The sequence below is a fragment of the Petromyzon marinus genome, chromosome 1 (genome assembly GCF_048934315.1).
Source record: "Petromyzon marinus isolate PM22_M1 ecotype Great Lakes invasive population chromosome 1, UKy_Petmar_22M1.pri1.0, whole genome shotgun sequence".
In the NCBI taxonomy this organism is placed as follows: domain Eukaryota; kingdom Metazoa; phylum Chordata; class Hyperoartia; order Petromyzontiformes; family Petromyzontidae; genus Petromyzon; species Petromyzon marinus.
The window spans coordinates 2,846,927-2,869,552 of record NC_133667.1 but is presented as its reverse complement, the minus strand read 5'-3'; the positions used below and the strand labels follow the sequence as shown (position 1 = coordinate 2,869,552).

At 39.1% G+C, this 22,626-nt stretch overlaps 1 protein-coding gene across 9 annotated transcripts in view; it reads left to right on the top strand.

The window, feature by feature from the left end:
* Positions 1–22,626, top strand: part of LOC116957007 (protein unc-13 homolog B-like) — a 262,505-nt gene that overhangs the window by 208,070 nt on the left and 31,809 nt on the right. For all 9 annotated transcript variants that reach the window (XM_076052098.1, XM_076052001.1, XM_076052076.1 and 6 more), the window contains 3 exons: positions 327–470; positions 4,216–4,293; positions 14,936–15,013. In XM_076052098.1, coding sequence (XP_075908213.1) covers positions 327–470; positions 4,216–4,293; positions 14,936–15,013 — 300 coding nt within the window. The remainder of the gene's footprint in view (positions 1–326; positions 471–4,215; positions 4,294–14,935; positions 15,014–22,626) is intronic.

The following is a 22,626-nucleotide window of genomic DNA, read 5'->3' as shown; positions in this document are numbered from 1 at the left end:
CAATATTTCAGCCATGAACCAGCCCCAACAAAAAATACTTGAAGGAGGGAAGGGAATTAGGCAAGAACTGGCACTTAGGCTACGAAAACCATAGAAATGGTAAGGAATTTTATAAATATATACGTTTAGAATCACACCAGTCGAATTTGAAGTGTAAAAAGGTTTAAATATGTTTAAACAATTGTCTCAAAGTTGTCACTTCAACTTTTGAAATTAGATTTTTGTATTTTCTTAGATAAATGTGAAGTTGACGTGTATTTTTTTAATCAAATTGCATATACAATATTAATGTTATTCCTAATTTTCCCTTGCCATGTGATTTTCAGTTTCAGCAAACATCTGAGCACGCCCTCTTCTCCTGCTCAGTTGTGGACGTGTTCACACAACTCAACCAAAGCTTCGAGATCATCAAGAAGTTGGAGTGTCCTGATCCAGAGATTGTTGCTCACTTTATGAGGCGTTTTGCCAAGGTAAATAAACCACTCATCTTATTCCCCACCTTCAACACCATGAAGGTTTACATTCTAGCTGGTATGCAGCATTCGCAGCGGTGTGTACACTGGCACGGTTTTTTTTGTTTTGGGATGGCACTATTTATGCCAGCAGTTATCTGCTCATGGTTTCCCAAAAATTGTGCCCTAGTGGTTTTATTAATCTCAGGCATTGGTACAGTTTACTATGATAATCAACGTCATGAAATGTATTTTGATTTAAAGCTTTCGTGACTGCAGTGATTCATATTCTTGGTTCTTTCGGTAAAGTCACGTTGAAGGGAAACAATAGAATAATACAAATATAAAACAATAAAATTCTCATGACGTTTCGACTGCAACACAAGCAGTCATCATCAGGTGATGACTTTTATTGTTTTATATATTTTTTAAATATCTTTTTTAATATATTATTATTTTATTGTTTCCCTTCAACGTGACTTTACCGAAAGAACCAAGAATACGTCATGAAATGTAGTTATCGCAGTAAAGCGGTAGGCTGGTTCTCAAATGTAGTGAAGAGGAAAATGTTTATCGTCTGGAAGCAGCTCATATTTTTGTCTGGTTACAAAGGCTGTTGCTGAGGGTTCGATATTCGTCCGTCTACTGTTTTCATGATGTGTAGTGTTTTTTTCTCAAAATGTACTCTATGTCAATGATTCAATACATTCTGCATCTACTTTTAATGACATTCAAACAAAATGACACGTGGATTTTAATGGTACAGGGGGTCCCCGATATATGTCGGAGTTAGGGACGGGAAAGTTGTAACTTATAACGAAACAATGTATAACGGAGAATTTTTCCCCATAAGAATAATGGGAACTGGGGGGGGGGTAGGGACCATGAGAGCATAAACATTGCCTATGCGATGCAAAGCGGGCCAATTTCACCCAAAAGAATCAATGGAATAAGGTAGGGATATGGAACCGTAAACTTAGGGAAATATTGTGTTTCATACCTAGCAAACAAGAATACGTACTGTACATGAACAGTACCTGTGCTATACTTAACAACACATAATGTACACATTTAGAACCAATTCTGAGTTCAAGAACCTTTAAACAGCATTTATACTTGTCAACCACTTCACTGAAAAACTTTTTTCTGAGCATTTCAAAGCAGCCCTGTAAACTTTAAAACGTTTTCCTTTTTTAAATATAAAACGTATTTGCGACATTGTTAAGCAATGACTGAAACAGATAATAAGTTTTAGTGTAAAAAAGCACAGAATCGGAAACAGCATTTGTAAATGTTTCACCTTAACTATAATTTGTATGATCTTACCTTGAGGAGTGGATGAGATGTGCTTGATTGGAGGTGTTGGGAGAGGATTAAACAGGATCATACCCAACTTCTGCAGCATCTACGTTGGCCATGGCTGACTCTCCCAGTATTTTTCCATTCCTAAAACTACATCGTGCCTGAAATCTGTAAAACCCTCCATGGGCGTGCTCTTGTTGTGCAGATCCTCTATCAATAACGCCAGCTATCATAAATGTTCTCTATGATAACACTTCTTTGCATGTAATTTTAACCTTCGAATGCTTAAAGCATGCTTAGCTTTCCTTTCTACATCATCACCATATCGTACGTACGCTCGTCGGAGGAAGATTCAAATGGCACTCGACACCAGTTGCACGTTCACCTTTTGTACTACGCACTGTCACCTGCGCTGTCACTAGCACTGCGCTTGCTACTCATTGTTGAAGGGTTGCGACGATATTTTGCGATACAGTCCACTCCGACGGTGGCACGTGCGCAAAATACGAGTTGCACAGTACGTTTTCTATTAGGCTGAACCAACTAGAAAATGCCGTAGCGACGAATGTGCGGGGAAATTTTACATTGGGTGTGAGGACCCCCCCGGATACAAGAAGAACCAGTGCCAGATCAAGCTAGTTGCGGGGCCTGTAGCATATGTTTTTTATGGGGCCCTAAATAAAAAACACGTAAATATTCAAACACAAATTTTAAATTTGCATCGTAAAGTAATTGTCTTTTTTTATTTGCTATACAGCCAGATAATACGACAAATCGCTTACCTTAAACACCCAGTCGTTCATAAAAGTTGAAGGCGGTATAGTACTATAGTAATGGAGCAAGTGCAGAATCACTGAACCGGAATTGATAGCCGGAAAGCATTTAGCGCGGGGCGCTTGAAAGTGCGGGGCCCGTAGCATTTGATACTTTTGCTACGAGGATAATCCGGCTCTGAGAAGAACGTACATAATTTTAAAAATTGCAATCATAATAAATGTTTCATTTTTATTTCCGCTAAGTATCTGAAATGTAATTCCTGTAGCACGAAACACTTTGTTGTTCCATCGTTGAAAATGGCACATCTTAAGTAATTGCCCATTTGTCTCGATTTTTCTCGTAGAGTTCAACAAACACAAAATAGTATTTAAAATAAGATAATCAAGTTGGCAGTTATGTTCTAAAAAATAACGCTTGTCCTCCGATATTTGTCCCAAATTGTTCCTTCTATATTTAAGTCAAATATTTAAGGCAAATGTATGTGATGGTGATGTGAGTAGGCACAAACCACACAGATTAATGTTACATTGTAGACTTGTTGTGCCACTCAGCCTTATAGTCACTGTGGTCTCTAAACTATAACAAAAGTTATTTTCCGTGTAAAAAACTATTTTAAAAATGTAATTCTTGTGAATGTATCTTTAAGGAATGTATTTAATACTCTGCCACCACGATGAACTCTTATGTTAACTCCACAAGAAAAGCCTCCTAATGTAATGTGTGCTATATTCTTAATATAACTATAATGCTTTGCTGCAAAAATCTAAACTTTATTTGGCAAATGCACTTTTAGTTTTGAATCATGTGACACTTATAATTATTTCTAGATTTGAAGCTTTTGTGACTGCAAGGATTCATACTCTTTGGTTTTTTCGTTAAAGTCACGTAGGTAAATTAAAATAAAAGAAAACAACTCAATTAAATCACGACGTTTCAGAGGCAACACAAGCTTCCGTCTTCAGGTGGAACAGACACAGGGTTATTACCAATGATTTGTCCATGAAGCCATCCAAATATACAAACATAGACACAACTTCAACCGAGAGGATGGTTTTAAATTGAGCAAATTTTGGAAATATGTCATCAACCAAGTCAAACGTTAGCTGGGTTATAATTGTACAGCCATTTCCGTTTATACCAGGATGGTGCCTGCGCTCGTGCAGCACGCCATCGCCCTCCCCCCCGAACCCCATGCAGCATAAAAAAGGGTGTTGTACTCGCTTTCTTGCAGTGCACCACCGCTCCCCCCGAACCCCATGCAGCATAACAAAAGGCGGCTTAACTTAGCCCTCCCCTCCCCACCCACGTCCCTTCCTGGCTCCTCCCCCCCACCTTAACATGTATATAATCTCGGGTATTCCAGAGCTGTTAATTTGTGGATACAGCGAATTTTGCTGTGTCTGTTCCACCTGAAGACGGAAGCTTGTGTTGCCTCCGAAACGTGGTGATTTGATTTAGTTTTCATTTATTTTATTTTACCTACGTGACTTTACCGAAAAAAAACAAAGAGTACTTATAATTATATTGCAACTGCAGTACATTTCGACTTTTCAACTATGATTTTTTTTAATTGTGTGAAAATATATATTTTTTCAGTTTTACACTGCTGGGCTATTTGTATTTTTCTTATTAGGCGGTATTAAATGCTGGGAACACACTGAACATTTCTGAATGTGTTTTACAGACCATTAGCAAGGTGTTGATGAATTACGCGGAAATCATCTCCCAGTACTTCAAGGAATACTGCTCCCAGGAAAAAGTGGTAAGCGTGTAATGTATGCTGCATCGGCACTTACAACTTCAAAATGTTCAATTAATTCACATTTTCGTTTCTGATGACTTAAGAGAATAGATAATTTGTTATTTTCTGTAACATTGCTATTTTAAAACAATGTAAGTGACTGCAGAAAAAAAAGACTGCCTTATTACTCCACTTCCTGCTGTAAAATAATACCAATCACAGCGGACAAAATATCACTCTTTTCACTTATCTTTCCTCTAAATCCTTAATTATGTATTCCAAACACTTTCCGTCCTCACAAACCTGCCACTCTCTTAAAGAAACTACAACCACACCTTCTCTAGGGATGGAACCCTAATCCCTTCACTTTTCTCCTCACAGTTTTATTCCCAAGCCACTGTCCATTATGCTATCTTTATTACATTTTCTAAGCAAGTACCAGTAAGCACAAGATAATAATAATTATTAACACCTTATTACTCCAGGACTCCATATTCCTTCCATTCACCAGCGCCTTACCCTCATAGCAAAGTCTGTGTTGACATTTAAATGTCCGATTGTAAATTCAGTGACATCAAATAAATGATAGAACCTTGAGCTCATCAGCGTAATTCTATCATTATTATATCCTAAATAAACTCTTGAATGGCTGGCTGTCAGTTGTTCTACCACATCTTATAAGTAGTGTATGAACAATCAAGCAAACAAAACCAGACCATTGCTATTTAAAGCTTTCATGACTGCAGGGATTCATCTTCTGGGTTCTTTCGGTAAAGTCACGAAGAATGGAAATAAAATAATAAAAATAAAACATAATAAAATAAAATTCTCATGACGTTTCAGCCACAACATAAGTAGCCTTCTTCAGGTGAAGGAACAGAACTGTCGGGACCACAGCGCTTCAATGAACACTGCTAAGCTTCGCAGCGTCTTTTAAGCTGGGTGGGAGGAGCAGAGCGCCTTGACAAAGGAGTTTACATATCAACAGAAGAATTTAGCATTGAAATAGCTGTGTTAAAGTGTTGGATTAGCAGGGTGTTAAAGTCAGAAATTAGCATGTAACTGGGAGATTAGCATGATGTTAATGTGAGGGATTAGCATGTAACTGGTCACGAAAGTAGCTATGTTAAAGTTAGAGTTTACATATCAACAGAGGCATTCAGTATATTGACGCTAAAGAACTGCAACTACCCAACTATCATACAATAAGCCGATGTGAAAGAACTAAGTATAAACTACATCAATATAATAAATGTACTCAATATATTCTTCAGTAAGTTGAGCTATTAACATAAAGTAACTGATTTTCAAATTCAACCGCCTCTCCAACAAAAAATCGGACTCACACACCGAAAAGCTAGACGTTAACAAAGTCGTAATTAATCGAAGTAACAGTTCTATTTCTCATGGTCTGAAAGCCGTTTTAGCTAAAGGGCTAAACTTTGCAGTCACACCTAGACACATTCCAGTTAATGATATCATTGCCCATGTCGAGGTGGCACTCAAGGGCCTGGGTCACATCGCTGCAGATGTAGCAAGATCTGAAATCGCTGCAACCCTCAAAAACGCTAAGATGCCAGCTAGCAACATCAGCAAAATGAGCGCTTTGAATTATCTCAATTAAAAAAGAGAGATGACATTGTCATCCTCTCACCCGACAAGGGCAATGCCACTGTCATCATGGACAAAATAGAATATAACAACAAAATTCAGGAACTATTCAACGATGGCAGCTATACAAAAATAAGAAGAGACCCCACTAACAGCCTCGTTACTAAAACCAACAAAATCATTTCTGATTCAACAGCATTAATTGATCAAACCAAACAGTTCTCGTTGAAACCTTCTGCGGCCAGGCCACCAAGATTATATGGCCTTCCAAAGATACTTAAAGAAGATTCACCCCTTCGTCCAATCGTCTCTATTATCAACTCCCCCACCTATAAACTGGCTCGTTTTCTGTCTGAAATCCTGCGGCCTTTTACTGGAAAAACCACCTCTGCGCTACAAAACTCTACTCACCTGGTATCGACAATCAAGGGTATTTCCGTGTCCCCAGACGACCTGCTTGTCAGCTTTGATGGGGTTTCCTTATTCACCAAAGTTCCTGTACCTGACACCATCGCAATCATTGAAGACTTGGTTCATCAAGGACTGCATACTGATGTACCCCCCCTGGTGAGACACTGCTTAACCAACACATACTTCACCTGGAATAGAACTTTCTACAAACAAACTGAGGGCACCCCAATGGACTCCCCCCCTATCTCCGGTTGTAGCCAACGTTTTCATGGAGAAATTTTAGACTAACGCCATCCAGACTGCCACTCTATGCCCGACCTTATGGAAGAGGTACGTGGATGACACTTTTGTCATCTGGCCACATGGCCGGCCTGCTCTAGACCAATTCCTCGACCACATCAATTCCATACACCCAGCCATCAGATTTACCATGGAAGTCGAAAAAGATGGCAAGCTACCCTTTTTGGATGTCCTAATTAAAAGGAGACCTGATGGTTCAATGAGCCACTCTGTCTACAGGAAAGCTACCCATACAGATGCTTACTTAAAACCGGATTCCCACCACCATCCATCCCAGAAGAATTCCCTCATCAAGACTCTATACCATAGAGCCTAATGCATTTCCGACCAGGAACACATTGCCAGTGAACTCAAGCACGTACACCAAGCTCTCAAGGATAATGGTTACTCCGACTACACAATCCGCAAAGCCATCACTCCAGCCATGAAGAAGGATCCTCTTGATAAAGTATTAAAGCTTTCGTGACTGCATGAAATAGGATCCTCTTGAGCCATTCAAAACCACCACCTTACCCTACATTGCGGGGGTCACAAAAAAGATCTCCAAAATCCTGAATAAACACAAGATCCAGGTCCGATTCAACACATTACATAAAATCCGTGATCTGGTTTCGTCTGTAAAAGATGTGGTTCCAGACATACAGTACCCGGGCGTCTACAAACTAAGTTGCCTCTGTGATAGCAGCTACATTGGAGAAACCAAACGACATGTCTCGGACCGCATCCGTGAACATAAAGCAGACTTGAAACATTGTAGGGCAAACACCTCAGCTGTGGCAGATCACTGTTATAATTCAGTGGGCTCACATGACATTGACTTCTCCAAGACGGAGGTTTTCTGCAAGCCATCCGGCTACCATGAGAGATTCGTTCATGAGGCCATCCACATATACAATCACAGAGACAATTTCAACCAAAAAGATGGATTCTGGCTTAGTAACCATTGGAAAGACGTTATAAACCATTTTGGTTCTTCATTGATTGTATTTTACGGTGACTTTCAAACCGCAGTCCATTCGCTGGCACTGCCTCTTAATACCTTTCACACGACGGTCAATGGTATGGTTTATAGCATGTTGTATAATAATAAATAGTATAACAGTGTAATGTTTAACATAATTCATAAGGCAATATATAGTATCCTAATTGTATAGTGAATATACAGCAGTGTGGTATACAGTAGGGTTGGTAGAATAATACATAGTGTAATATTACAAGTCTAATATTTTATAGTCTAAAGTATAGGGTAGTGTATAGTAACGCATTGTATTATTCAAGGGTGGGGTTTGTCTATGGCAGTGTATATTATGGTGTATAGTCGTGTAATGTAGAAAAAAGTTTAGTTGGAGACATATCAATATAATGCATAATGGTAGAGCTTACATTGGGCTGTGTATATGATATTATACAATGTAGTTTAGATTGGAAGGTATAACATTGTAATGTATAGTAGTCTAGTTTATAACATAGTTGTAACGCAACACTGGACAGAGCAGCGCATCATGGCTGTTTCTCCCCCCTCCTCCGTTCCGAGCATAGATGGACTCGTCCGTCTGAACAAAGCTCGTGCTTTCCGTGGTGCTAACGTTGAAAAGAAAAAAACACCACTTTTTTTCGACGTAGAATTGTAATGTATAACGACTTATTGTTAGTAGCTCAACTGATTGGAGAGTATAATGAGTTTATTGATAACATTGATGTCGTTTATATATTTTTTATCAGTTTACTATATGGTATTCATTATATAGTGTAGTGTATACCCAGTTACTTTATGTTAATAGCTCAACTTACTGAAGAATATATTGAGTACATTTATTATATTGATGTAGTTTATACTTAGTTCTTTCACATTGGCTTATTGTATGATAGTTGGGTAGTTGCAGTTCTTTAGCGTCAATATACTGAATGCCTCTGTTGATATATAAACTCTGACTTTAACATAGCTACTTCCGTGACCAGTTACATGCTAATCCCTCACATTAACATCATGCTAATCTCCCAGTTACATGCTAATTTCTGACTTTAACACCCTGCTAATCCAACACTTTAACACAGCTATTTCAATGCTAAATTCTTCTGTTGATATGTAAACTCCTTTGTCAAGGCGCTCTGCTCCTCCCACCCAGCTTAAAATATGCTGCGAAGCTTAGCAGTGTTCATTGAAGCTCTGTCGTCCCGACAGTTCTGTTCCTTCACCTGAAGAAGGCTACTTGTGTTGTGGCCAAAACGTCGTGAGAATTTTATTTTATTGTTTTATTTTTATTATTTTATTTCCATTCTACGTGACTTTACCGAAAGAACCAAGGAGACAGACCATTGCTGTTATGACTAAACATTCTCACGAGTTATGCGTGCACTCACGACTTATTTTATAGAACTTATTCCCTATTTCTCCCCACTAGCTCCCCCTCATTGTCTCTCCCCTATTTTTGTACACGCCGAACGCCATTTCTTTCTTCCTCTCGGGTGTCTTATTTGAATCAGGGTCTCATGCCCAGCACCACTGAACTGACAAGTTCCCACGTGTCACGTCTCTCCTAAGACCCAACAACACCCAGTAATGTCCCCACCTAGCTTAACTATGCCCACTATGCTTAGAATTGCAAGGCCTCTTAAATATTGTATTATAGTTTTAAAGTGTTGATTTTATGCCACTTGTGGACTACTGAATGCATCCAGAAATCGAATCTTTCTACTTCACAAGCCAACATAAGAGGAACCCATGTTTCAACCACAGAATGTAGCCAATTCTAAAGTTGGGTAATGCTTAGGTTTCCTGCAGAAAGCCTTGATATGAACCCTGTCTCTGGCATGGTTGCAGAGCCTCACTGTTTCACTATCCATCTAATTCCCATTGATAAATCCCTGTAGCATGCTTCACCCCACCGGATCCCACAAAACATAATTCAGAATGTACTAATTCATAAATGTCGAAAAATATGAACGGGAATAATATTTTGGCTAAAACGTATTCTGTACGATTATACAGCCATACACCCATTGCATTTGAATTCTTCCTTAATGCATGTTATTTGACACATTAATCATGGTGACAGGATTTCAATTTATTTAACAATCCATAGGTACTTTTGCGAATATAATAAATACAGCATTTTTGTTCAAGATAACTAGACAATTCTTTCTCCAGTTGTACTTCATATTTTCCATGACGATTTCAAATCCTTCCCGAGGAAGAGATTTTTATCATGCGGGACACACCAGGATCGGAACATTGAGAGGATATAAACTAAAACGACAAGTTGCATGTCCAATGCAAATAAACCCCAGAAAAAAATATATCACAACCAGAATGACTACATGTCACACATATGCAGGTTGTAAAGTTTCGAGAAAGTTTAATTACCCAACCTCCAACAATATCCAGGAACCAAAATAATCAAATAACATTCCAATAACCAAAGGTGTAACAACAACAACACTCTTCATGGAGAAGTGACACCATTTAACACGGGTCTTACGAGAATATATCAAACAGAGAGAATGGCATTTTTAGAATGCAGGGGTGTTTAGTTGTATCATCCCCTCATCACCCATATGCATACAGAGTGTATCTCAAAAAAATATTTATAGTGGTAGGTTCCTTTTTTATTTAAAGCTTTCGTGACTGCAGGGATTCATATTTTTTTCAATATATTTTTTATTATTGTATTATTTCCCTTCTACGTGACTTTACCGAAAGAACCAAGAATATGGTAGGTTCTTATTCCTCACCAGCGCCCTTTCACACGTACGTTATACAATGGCAGGGTTTGCCATTTTACATGACGCCCACCTCATTAGTCTTACACAGTTGCACATGTAACAGACTGACAAACACAACCAAGGTTCGACTTTGCTTCATGTGAGTGCCTCCCCCTCGTTCCCATCGATTTCTATCCAAAGAGCATCTACATGTGAGTTCCATGCTTGGTCCTCCAACCTCGGAGACTCGCTTGGTTCAGCTTAATAAATCTCCTCTTGTCCAATAAACACGGACCATCGTTCGTGTCATTGCCTCCTGCTCCTGAAACACTAATATACATTCTAGATTTGAAGCTTTCGTGACTTCAAGGATCCATACTCTTTGGTTCTATTCGGTAAAGTCACGTAAAAGTATAAAACAACAAAAAAAAACACAACCAAGGCCGAAACGTCGTGAATTTTTTATTTTTTGTTGTTTTATACTTTTACGTGACTTTACCGAATAGAACCAAAGACTAATATACATTATAAATGTATATTGTTAATGTAATTCTTCCTTATACTACGCATAAGTATATTCACTCGCCACTACCTCAAATGCGAATGTAATGCGGTAAGATGATGTTCTGTTGAACTTTTGCTTCTTCAATGCTTGCTTTTTACAAGATGCCCCCGAAATGCTGTTAGCCTGCCTCGGAATATTTATTCTCCGCCATGCGGTTTCAGCTCTGGTCACCCAGGAATTATTTTTTAAGGGCAGGTCCTTACCCCTTGTTTGCAATCACCTCTTCCCTTTTGGACTTCAAATCCCGTCATATTGGGGTTATCTACACTTCAAACCACTTTTCAACAGGTCATAAAATTTAATTACAATTTTCTGCCCAGCGACAAGATACACTTATGTTGCATGTTACGTAAAATTGTACACATATTTCCTCCCAATTTCTATATTTTATACCTTTTATCTCAATACAGCGCTAACTTATAAACATAAGTCTTATCTTACTATTTCTTGTCAAAGTCTCCCTTCTCTGACCTCACTGCATCTCTATCTGTTGTCTACATATCTTCTTCTTCTTTGGTTCTTTCGGTAAAGTCACGTAAAAGAAGATGAATCCTTGCAGTCACGAAAGCTTTAAATCGATACATATCTTCTGTCATATATATTCTTTGGTTCTTTCGGTAAAGTCACATAGATAGAAAAAATAACAATGAAAATAAAGTGAATAAAAATATCACGACGTGTCGATCTCAACACAAGCGGTCGTCATCAGGAAAAGGAGTTAGCCTCTAAAGGCAAACAGTTTATAAAGGTTTGTAGATGGGCGTAGCCCAAGTGTATCAGCAGCACCAGCAGCATGGGTGGGGCAGCAATGCCAATGAAGCAGCATTGCCAATGTAGCAGCGATGTCAATGCAGCAGCAATGCCAATGCAGCAGCAATGCCAATGCAGCAGCAATGCCAATGCAGCAACAATGCCAATGCAGCAACAATGCCAATACAGCAGCAATGCCAATGCAGCAACAATGCCAATGTAGCAACAATGCCAATGAAGCAGCAATGCCAATGTAGCAGCAATGCCAATGTAGCAGCAATGCCAATGCAGCAGCAATGCCAATGCAGCAACAATGCCAATGCAGCAGCAATGCCAATGCAGCAACAATGCCAATGTAGCAACAATGCCAATGAAGCAGCAATGCCAATGCAGCAGCAATGCCACTGCAGCAGCAATGCCATTGCAGCAACAATGCCAATGCAGCAGCAATGCCAATGCAGCAAAGGGCCACCAGAAAATCACTGCACCCCGCTCCACACACCACACTACTGACGGTGGAGGTTGATTGACAAGAAAACACAAGTAACTCATGACCCAAAGTGGTTGATGACATCTTTCCAATGATAGCTGAGTCTATAACATTTGTAGACTATTGAGGTATACAAGAGACATACATAATTGTATTAGATTGGGAAAAGTCATTTGCTAGGGTTGAATGGACATTTATTTCCTCTACCATGTAGCAAATGGGTCTAGCCGGCACTTGTATTCAGCTCTGCTATTACATATACATCCCTTGGCTAAGGTGTAACTAAGAATGTTGCCTTTCTTCATTACTTTATGCAATACCAGCCAAGCCTAGCCTTAGCCACCGGCTGCAAGGAAGAGGAATTGATATTTGCTGTACTTCCTCGACAGACATTGAAACGTATGATCTCAATGGGGTCCATAAATCGTACCCTTAAGCGACTGATGTACAAGTGTGTATAACCCATGTTAAATAACCATATCAGCAGCTTGAGCACCAAAGCTAACTCCAGGCCGCCCGAAACTTGCACTTGCAGTTTCCTCTCAGGCAGGATTGGATATTGGCAGAGGCCACTGTTTCAGTGCTACACCCCTTTAACTGCTGTGGTAAGATTTGGAATTATCATTTGGTAACTGTTGTAAACACAGACTTCTGCCAGCTCCAGGGCAATGGGCCAAGTGTAATCCTGTTGTTAGGCACACACTACCGATGAGTAGTTTTCACATGAACCAAAATAATTGAACAGGGCGAAGTTTGGAAAATGTATGATGAACCTTACACATTGGTCAAGTTGGAAACCAGGGCTCAAGCCTGATGTAATTTTGTGGAGAAAACATGTTTTTCGTGAAAATATGAAAATGCCAATACGGGGAACAGCAGAAATGCTTAATCATCGCCATCATTACGATCAATGGGCAGATAACCCTGAGGTGTCTACTGCACATCTCATAATTTGTTTTCACTTTCCTCTGTCTTGTGCCAATATGCTTAAGTGTAGTGCCCATCTGTTGTCATCACGCCATTCTTTGTTACGTCTTCCTCGCTCTCCCGTTCCTTCCATTGTTCTGAACAACACACTGTTAATGTTCCTGTTGTTACTCTTTGTTTCTTCCGGTAAAGTCACGTAGGTATAAAATAAAATAAATTAAATCACGACGTTTCGGGCGCAACACAAGCGGTCCGTCATCAGGTGGGGACAACCGCAGCAGGAAACAATTGCTGAAGTGGGCAAAAGGACTGCCGTAACAAGAGGCTATATAGGTAAGAGAGAGGGGGAGGAGCCAGGGAGGAGAGATAGAGAGGGGGGCGTGGGGTAGGGGAAATGGAGCGCTGCCAAGTGAGGCGCTGCTAGAAGGGATTAAAGGGCGAGTCCGGCAAAATGCCGGGGGAGGGGGGGGAAGTGAGCAGGGCTGGGAGTGGGAGGCTGACGAAGACTGTATAATATTTTGCTGGGTTTTTTCATGGATTTTATGTTTGCACAGTCACATAGTCACTTTAAGATGTTTTCTTGTTCGTTTTTTTTTGTGTTGTGGTTGCACCCAATTCAAGAGCCGAATGGCTCACAGGGCTATACCAAAATAAACTGAACTGAAAAAAACTGAAAAACTGAAAGATGCGGATATGAAGGCAACACCATAAAGCAGTTAAGGTTTTACCTGGTTAATAACATCCTTCCAATGATTGCTCAATTTGTAGCCATCTTCTCGATTGAAGTTATGTCTATGTTTATATATCTGGATGGCTTCATGAACAAACCTTTGATAGTAGCCCAGTCTTCGTCAGCCTTCCATTCCCAGCCCCGCTCACTTCCCCCCCCTCCCCCGGAATTTTGCCGTACTCCCCCTTTAATCCCTTCTAGCAGCGCTCCACTCCCCCTACCCCACGCCCCCCTCTCTATCTCTCCTCCCTGGCTCCTCCCCCCTCTCTGACCTATATAGCCTCTTGTTACAGCAGCCCTTTTGCCCACTTCAGCAATTGTTTCTTGCTGTGGTTGTCCCACCTGATGACGGACGCTTGTGTTGAGCCCGAAACGTCGTGATTTAATTTATTTTATACCCTACGTGACTTTACCGAAAGAACCAAAGAGTATGGATCCCTGGAGTCACGAAAACTTTAAATCTAGATTGTTCCTTTTGTTGTCCATCCTACTAAACGTGTGTCCAAATAGTGCCAGTTTCCTTCTCATCTCTGCCTGCATCACATCTTCTGCTATGTGTCACCTTTTTCTTACTTCTGTTGATCACTCTTTGGATCTGGTTTAGATGCATTAGCCTTCTGTAACAATACAATTAGAATGCCAAATATTTTATCGCTGTCAGTATTTTTCAATGTCCAGGTCTCACAGGCATACAAAGCTGTACTGAACACGCATGTTCTTAAGATGTTCAGTTGGGTCTTGTAGCTGATTTACTTGCTTCTCCGCATGCCTCACTACAAGGTAAATGTGGTACTTGAATAAATGTTGATGGTCAGAGAAATTCCATATCTTCCATAATAGAGGTTTGGTGGCGGGTTTTAACGACACATTTATATATTTACGCGATCTAACCCCAAATCAAACCTCTTATGGATTATATTGGTCGCGAAAGTCTATCTGTTAAACCAAATTCCATATATGTTAGCCTATCTTATCCCTTTCCACATTTATCCACACCGTCAGCACATTTTTAATTGGGACGGTTACAATTAAAGAGAATAAAATGTTTTTTAAAAGTGTACTGTTGGCACCCACTTTCATGTATAGGCACAATATAAATTATGTTTTAAAGAATATATGAATGCTGATTCTTTTTTAACGGTGTTTTTTGTTTGTTTGTTGTTGTTGTTTCACGCAGGCCTGTTTCCTGATGAATAACATCCAGCAATTGCGTGTACAACTGGAAAGGATGTTCCAGGCCATGGGGGGCAAAGAGGTCAGCATCACTGGAATCCGTTATGCTACCCCATCTGACTGCAATTAAAATTGTATATCTTAATTGCTAGCACACATATAAACGAGACAATTTTGATGATTAATGTGAGAAATAAACAGTTTTCTTGTAACACATTTCAGAATTAATATTGTACATTGGAAGGGGTGTAATACCAATTATGGATGGAATTATTAAATGGTTAATCAGCTAGAGCTATGAATACATTTTTTGGACATGCAGCATTACATTTTTGTTCACTCCTATTAATAAAAAAATGTATACTTTGCAACTTGTTATAGTAAACTAAGATAAACAAATCTGCATAGAGAATGGGAGTTAGCATAGGATTAGAACAGATCACCATCGGCCATTATATTTTGGACGTTTTTTCTTGGAAACTGCCATGCGAAGGTTTTTCTGCAGAGGCTTTTATTGCTGCACTCTCCGTCCAGACGCAAAATTTGATTTTTTAATCTGAAAACCAAAATCTCCATTTTTTATTTGGAGGGCTACGTTTTTGAACGTTTTTTTTTTATCCACACCAATAAAAGCTTGTATCTGGAGCTCGTTTTTTAAAGAGAGCTGAATATAAATATATTTGGCTATAGTTAAGGTACTTGTTTAAAGAGTGTGTGCTAACGCCAATAAAAAGTGGTCAAAGCCTTCTCACTACCAGTTACTACTGACTTGTAAACCCGAATAATTTTAACACTTCCTAGATTGCTACCATTACTCACTGCTGTACCATTATCGTACCATTATTGCAACATATTCAGTCTTTCCAAAACTTCAGATGAAATCCAACATACTGCTTTTCGTTACTTAATTCATTTCTACATTAAACCCAACACCGTAGATAGCATCTATACACTAAACAATACACCAATGAATACAGTTAAAATGTACTTAAAGTGGCTTGCTTGCTTTGCTTAAGCTTTGTATGTAGCCACCTTGATCTGCTCCTTGGAAGCATATACACGTCGGTCTGGCCGATGTATTGTCTGAGCTCTAAATATAATGATTTGGGTGTTGAACAATAAACATAGAGAAATTTAACATTTCAAATATATCAGAATTACAATCTTTATTTAAACTGGAGGAATCCAATGAGCTATGTAGCTCGTTTTCACAGTTGTGCCAAATTGGGGCAGGTCAGCAAGTTACAACAACAAATAATATGCCAAAATGTGAAGTTGAAATGCCTGGCCTTAACATATTATACCCTAAACTTGGACAAACAAATGTGTTTGCAGCCATAACAAACAGTGACAATGGTGATATATATGGCTGAAAACAAATGTGTTCGCAAACAAATGTGTTCGCAGCCATAACAGTGACACAGGTGATATCTATGGCTGCAAACAAATATGTTCGCAAAAAAATGTGTTTGCAGCCATAACAAACACATTTGTTTGCAGCCATAACAAACAGTGACACTGGTGTATCTATTTCTGCAAACACAGGTGTTTACAAACAAATGTGTTTGCAGCCATATATGTCACTATTGACACTGGTGGAGGGGTGAGTTGGGGTGAATGCAGTGCTTTCTGTGCATTTCTTTGATCCTTCGCTTTTGTCTAATATTTCGGTCCCTCTCTCCCCCCTCTGATGCCCTCAGAAATTATGCGCACCCTTACAGCTTTGAACCGCAGCAGCCACCCCGATCACCAGCCTCGGCCTGGTTGTGAACTTATATTTCCAGATGATGAGTCAAAGAGCTTTGACTCATCATCCACTTGCTAAGCTGCACCCAGCTTACGAAATGGATATGACTCGTTTAGCCTTATTTCACCTCAAACTAAAATGAGCCGTGTTACAGAAATATGGAGCGCAAAGGAGCTGAGAAAGCAGTATGATATAGTGAGAGCTTCTTAGTATGTTCCAATGAAGATTCTGATCAGAAGGGCATTGGTTTCTAGGGGGGTGGGGGGGATGTCAGGAGTGGGAGAGGACATTAGTGCACCCGGGGGAGCTTGTATAGATGTGGATGAAAAGATGTGGAGTGTAAAGCAGGCGTAGGGATTCTCATTCGCTGTAAAATGACATGCATTACAAAGTTTCTGTCATTCTGCCAGTAAACGAGCTGCTAATTTTAATGATAGGATTTATAAATCTAGCGATATAATGGCACCAACTGAATTTCCGAATACTGTATGAAAGAACAGGTGTACGATTGAATACAGCATTAAATAAGATAACCAAGCATGATGTGCTACTCATCATCATCATAATCAGCCATGATCTATTCACTTTGGGATTAAGGTCTCTCCACGCTTCTGCCATTACTTATAGTCGTGCTACATCTAGCTTCTGCAACAATTTATGTACTTTTAGGCATGTTCCCTCCGTTTGGCTGCCACTAGTTTTTGGCCCATCCATTTTCTGTGACGCACGCTGCCCAAGCCCACTTTCTTTTGTCGAGTCCACATGTCTGCGCAACTTGCTGGCGTTCGCTGATCCAAGTGTTTCCTCCGTCGCACGGATGTAAAATCCAAGCGTGCACTTCTTCATACCTCTTAGCGCGCACTTTTCACGTTTCGTTCCACTGTGTCACGACCGTGTTTAAAAATCCGTACGTCCGCACTCACCTCAAGACCCGAAGACATCTAGACAGCACCCTGGGACTTCCGACCCTCGGCCCTTGTCAGGGCCAGGTCCGAACGGCCCAGTGGCGGCACCCGTTACCCTGGCAATGTCGCGTGAGCATAGCCTCCCCTAGGTCCCTTAGATGGAGGAATTCCCGATAGCAGAGTATAGTGTGAGGGCACACTAAGTGTGAGGACGTATCCTCTAGGCTATCGGTTGGGAGAGGCCATTACCTCTCTGTTAGGGACGCTCTTTGTCGTTAGAGTGAGTAAACGGTGTTGCCTACAAAGAGGAGTCTCTGCCTACTTTGTCATCATCCGTACGTCATGGCAATTAATATACACCGATCAAAAAACTGAGCAACATGAACTTGACAATGAAAAGTTGTATACCATTTTGTAAAAAAAAAACATTTGGTTTTAATTGGTCCTTACCACCCGCTTTAACATGGTTCAGAAACGTGGTCATTCGTGGGAATTTTGGAACAAAACCAAGCATGTGCATAGAAGCGTGGAATGAAGCTTTCTTGGAATTATATTGAAAGACAGAAAGAGGAATACATGTATTATAGAACATACACAAGTAAACGGCTTAATTCAAACTAATTAACAAAAGTGGGCTCTGGCAGGACATTACGCTGTAAGGGATGATTGACCATGGTCAACAATAATGTGGCAACCAAGAAATGGAACGCATCCGATGGTGACGTCCTCCAAGGAGATGGAGCAATGAAATCAGTTTGCGTTCAGGTGTTAAGTGGATTGTTACATAGTGGGAGGTGGCAATGGCATGGGGAGGCCTTCATTCAGTAGTATAGTGACCATGGCTGATGATCACCATGATAATACAAAAAACATTCTTTATTTACATTGGTATGTTGATTTTTCCTATTAAGTTCAGGTTTTCAAAGCATCCGGCCTGCTCTAGTCCACCTCTATAATTCATTATTTCCATCCTCATCTTCCTTTAACTGCTCCTAAGCATGTCGACTCTCATGTGGTTTCCAGTTTTGTCCCTCAAACAGATATCATATTACATTATTATTAGAGAAGAGCAGGATGTCTATTTTAAAGGCTAAGGTTATGAAATGGGCTTATTTGACCATTACATATTTTTTTTCAGAATCTAGACAATTGGGAAAAAATATGAGAAGTGTAAGTCGGTACCTTTACACAGAGTTGAATATCCCGAGTGAGACAGCATTTTCAATAACAAGGGGAGATGACAATGCTTGTGGCCTACTACGGTGCGAAAGAAGTTCAACATACATAGCTTAGTTATAACTGTTCATTTTAAAATACATTCAATGTAACGATTAATACGTTTCATATGAATAGTTTAACTGTGACCAGGCCGGATTACAGTCAAAACTATTACTTCTGCATTAAAATTTGACATTCCACTCTTTTTTTTCTGTGGGACATGGCTCAAATATAACCCACAGCCCTAATATTGTGGAATTAATATTGATCAAAGCCTGACTTTTCAGAATCATCATTTTCTCTCAACTGTACTTTTTCTCCAGGTTATCCCAAGCAACACATTATATAGTAATGGAGTACATTACCACACAATTCTTGAAAACCGATCCCAATGACTAACTACTGGATTTTTTATTAATATAAATAATCTGGATCCGATACATAAAATCACGGATTTTATTGGATAATTTCAGGGTCCTATTTATTTTACATACTGATTCATACGTTTATGTTTAAAACGCAGTGAGAACTTTCAAAGCCAGGCTAATTATAGTTACGTGATATGTCTGGCATACTGAAAATAATACATATCAGGTAATGAAATATTATATTATTAAAATGTAATAAATATTAACTGTAGATAGCATTCACTGTATAATAATGCAAAGAAATAACGATTGCACATTTGAAGCCATGAAGCAGTGGTGGAAGACTAAAGGAATTTTCTGACACGCTTGAAGAATTAATGTCACTTGTAAAATAAATATCTAGTTAAGCGGACACGAGAGCACCTACAAGATCAGCGTCAAATGGTATAGGTTGGCTAAATTCCATACAACAGATAAGTGTATAGGTTGTATTATCCCTAGTGCGCATACGAATGCAGTCTCCAGCTTGCATTGTGCCCAGTGTTGGTTGTAAAAAAAAAGACCCAGATTAGCTAGAGGCCAATATGTATTTGTATACTGTTATTCTTAATCGATAAAAACGACCAATGGAGGTTTTTCTGGGGTTAGATCGCGTAAATATATTAATGTGTCGTTAAAACCCGCCACCACCCGACACAGCCAATTAGTAATGGTTGTCACGTAAACAGAACGTGGCCAATTCGTCAATTGTACAGCACACTGGTGTGTTGGAGAGCCAAGCCACAACACTGCTGCATCATAATCCTCGATGATAACAACATCAATGCTGCGTTATATTGTGTCTTAATGTGCTCACATCTCAAGACACTGTACATACACAGTGAATACATATTCTTGGTTCTTTCGGTAAAGTCACGTAGAAGGGAAATAATGAGATAATACAAATTAAACAAAATTCTCACGATGTTTCGCTTGCAACACAAGCAATAATCCGGTTTTCACACCTGATGATGATTGCTTGTGTTGCAATCGAAGGTGTGAAAACCTGATGATTATTGCTCGTGTTGCAATCGAAACGTCATGAGAATTGTATTGTTTTATTTTTATTATTTTATTATTTCCCTTCTACGTGACTTTACCGAAAGAACCAAGAATATGAATCCCTGCAGTCACGAAAGCTTTAAATCGAAAAAGTGAATACATATTTAATCAAAACATATAAAGGAAAAGAGTCATGCTGCCAACGGAGCCACGGCAGAGCCAGTAAGAGTCAATTCTAGATTTGAAGCTTTCGTGACTGCAAGGATCCATACTCTTTGGTTCTATTCGTTAAAGTCACGTAGGTAAAAAAATAAAATTTGTTTTATTTATTGTTTTATGTTTTTTACCTACGTGACCTTACCGAATAGAACCAGTAAGAGTCCCCCGTATGTGGAATGGGTGCCAAGCAAGGTCCAGGAGATGGTTCTGGAACTCAACAGCAATTGGGATCAAAACAATAGAACACACAGTAGTAGACGCAACACACTAACAAAAAAATTATAACGGAGGGATAACAAAGGGGGAATATCGCTTCAGGGTTTGTCAGCGGAAACCCTCAGCGTTCAGCTACCTAAGCCAATTGAGGAGGTGTGGAGTGCAAAGTCAGGCACAACCAAACGGTGGCCATCTTCTCGCTGTCCTGCTTAGTTATTATTGATTTACTTTTTTAAACGGCAATTTTCACGATTGACCACCTTATTTCCAACCTTTAGACTGAAATGTTTTGGCATTTGCAAAAAAAGGACTAGGCTGGTTTTCAAATCATCTTGGGAGAATGAAATAACGTGCAGAATTTGAAAATAATTCATCAGACTTTTCTCTTACTGCAAAGGTTAATCTACTTTTGTTCTTACAGCTCAAATAGATCAGTCAATAAAGCACTTTAATACTATATATGCTACTCGCCTACATCATTTGCAATTTAATTCAAACTAAATTACAGTTTTAGTTCAATAACATTAAAAAGGTGTTGTATATTATTAAGATGCTTTCTAAATGCAAGTAAGAAAAGATGTTCAACACCTACCAGCCCTAAATCATCCATAACACAAAACACTTGTGCAATGCCATTAAACACATAACATAGCTCTAGCGTGGAAAATATCCTTCAAATGTGTAATGCCTCTACAAAACCTTATAAAAAGCAGGTAAAAATCTCAATGGATATAAATCATGTTCTTATTATCCAATTTCCATCAACTCCTTGCCTCCAACATATTGATTATGGTGACATGATTTATACGTCTGCTCAAATCAAGCTTCAAATAGACTAAACTAATTTTTCCATTTGGCCCTGCAATTTCAAACTAGAACCACTCCGCTCATAGTTTTGATGTCTACATTAGGACTGGCTACTTGCTGCTCCCTCTATCAAGAGCCATATATCAGTTTAGTTTGGCTATAAAGTGATAGCAATTAAATTATCTCCAGGTCTATATCGTCTATTAACTTCAAATATGACTCTGCAATTTATGTCAATGCTCCATAGGCTATGGCCAAATGTGGTTCATGTTCATGTTTAACCAGGCGAGCACTCAAGGGACCAGGAGAGTGTCATTTACAAGAGCGATCTGGGTCACTAAAATGACGAAAGCAAAACAAATAAAACAAGGAACAACAATGAAGCAAATGGAAAATCTGAGCAAAATCAACCTTGTCAGATGGGAAATTGAAAATATTGCACGAACAAAAATCAATGTTAATTTATCAATTCCCTGCAGCTTACATCAGCTCGGACTAATTATATTTAGACCGATCATAATATAATTACAATTAAGTTACAGAAACATTAAACAGATGTAGGGTGACTATTGCACTAATATGTAAATTGACAAGGAAATATGTCAAATGGAATTGTAAGGTATAATTAAGAACCAACAGCTTTGGATCAAATTGTGATTTAGATGGGAGAGTCACAAGGACATTTTTGATGCGATGGAATTGGAGGTGTGTGGGTATTGATCACAAAACACGCTTGGTGCTCCCCACACATCAAATAGTATCACATCTCTTCTACATTTAGCAACTATTCCTTCTCAGTATTTAATGAGCCACTAAATATGAATTTGAGTAGTTAAGGTGAATATGTTTTCACTCTTTGGTTATTTATGGTTTTACTTAAAGTTCTATTTAAACCTTACATGGGTTAATATACCACATTTATAAATGTTATGAATGAATTATAATAGATATGTTTAATGCATATATGTATTATTCTTGTTGTAAAAAATACGATTATTTGAATACTTTCTTTATTCCGATGTTTTTATGAGGATTGCACTTTCTTAGTATTACTGCATTTGCTTTTCTGGGCCGATTGTCCCTCGAAAAAGAGACTGCGTATCAATGGGCTGTCATCTGGTCATAAATAGATGGTTTGATTGATAAAAAAATGGGCGTTTGCGTCAAAAATATG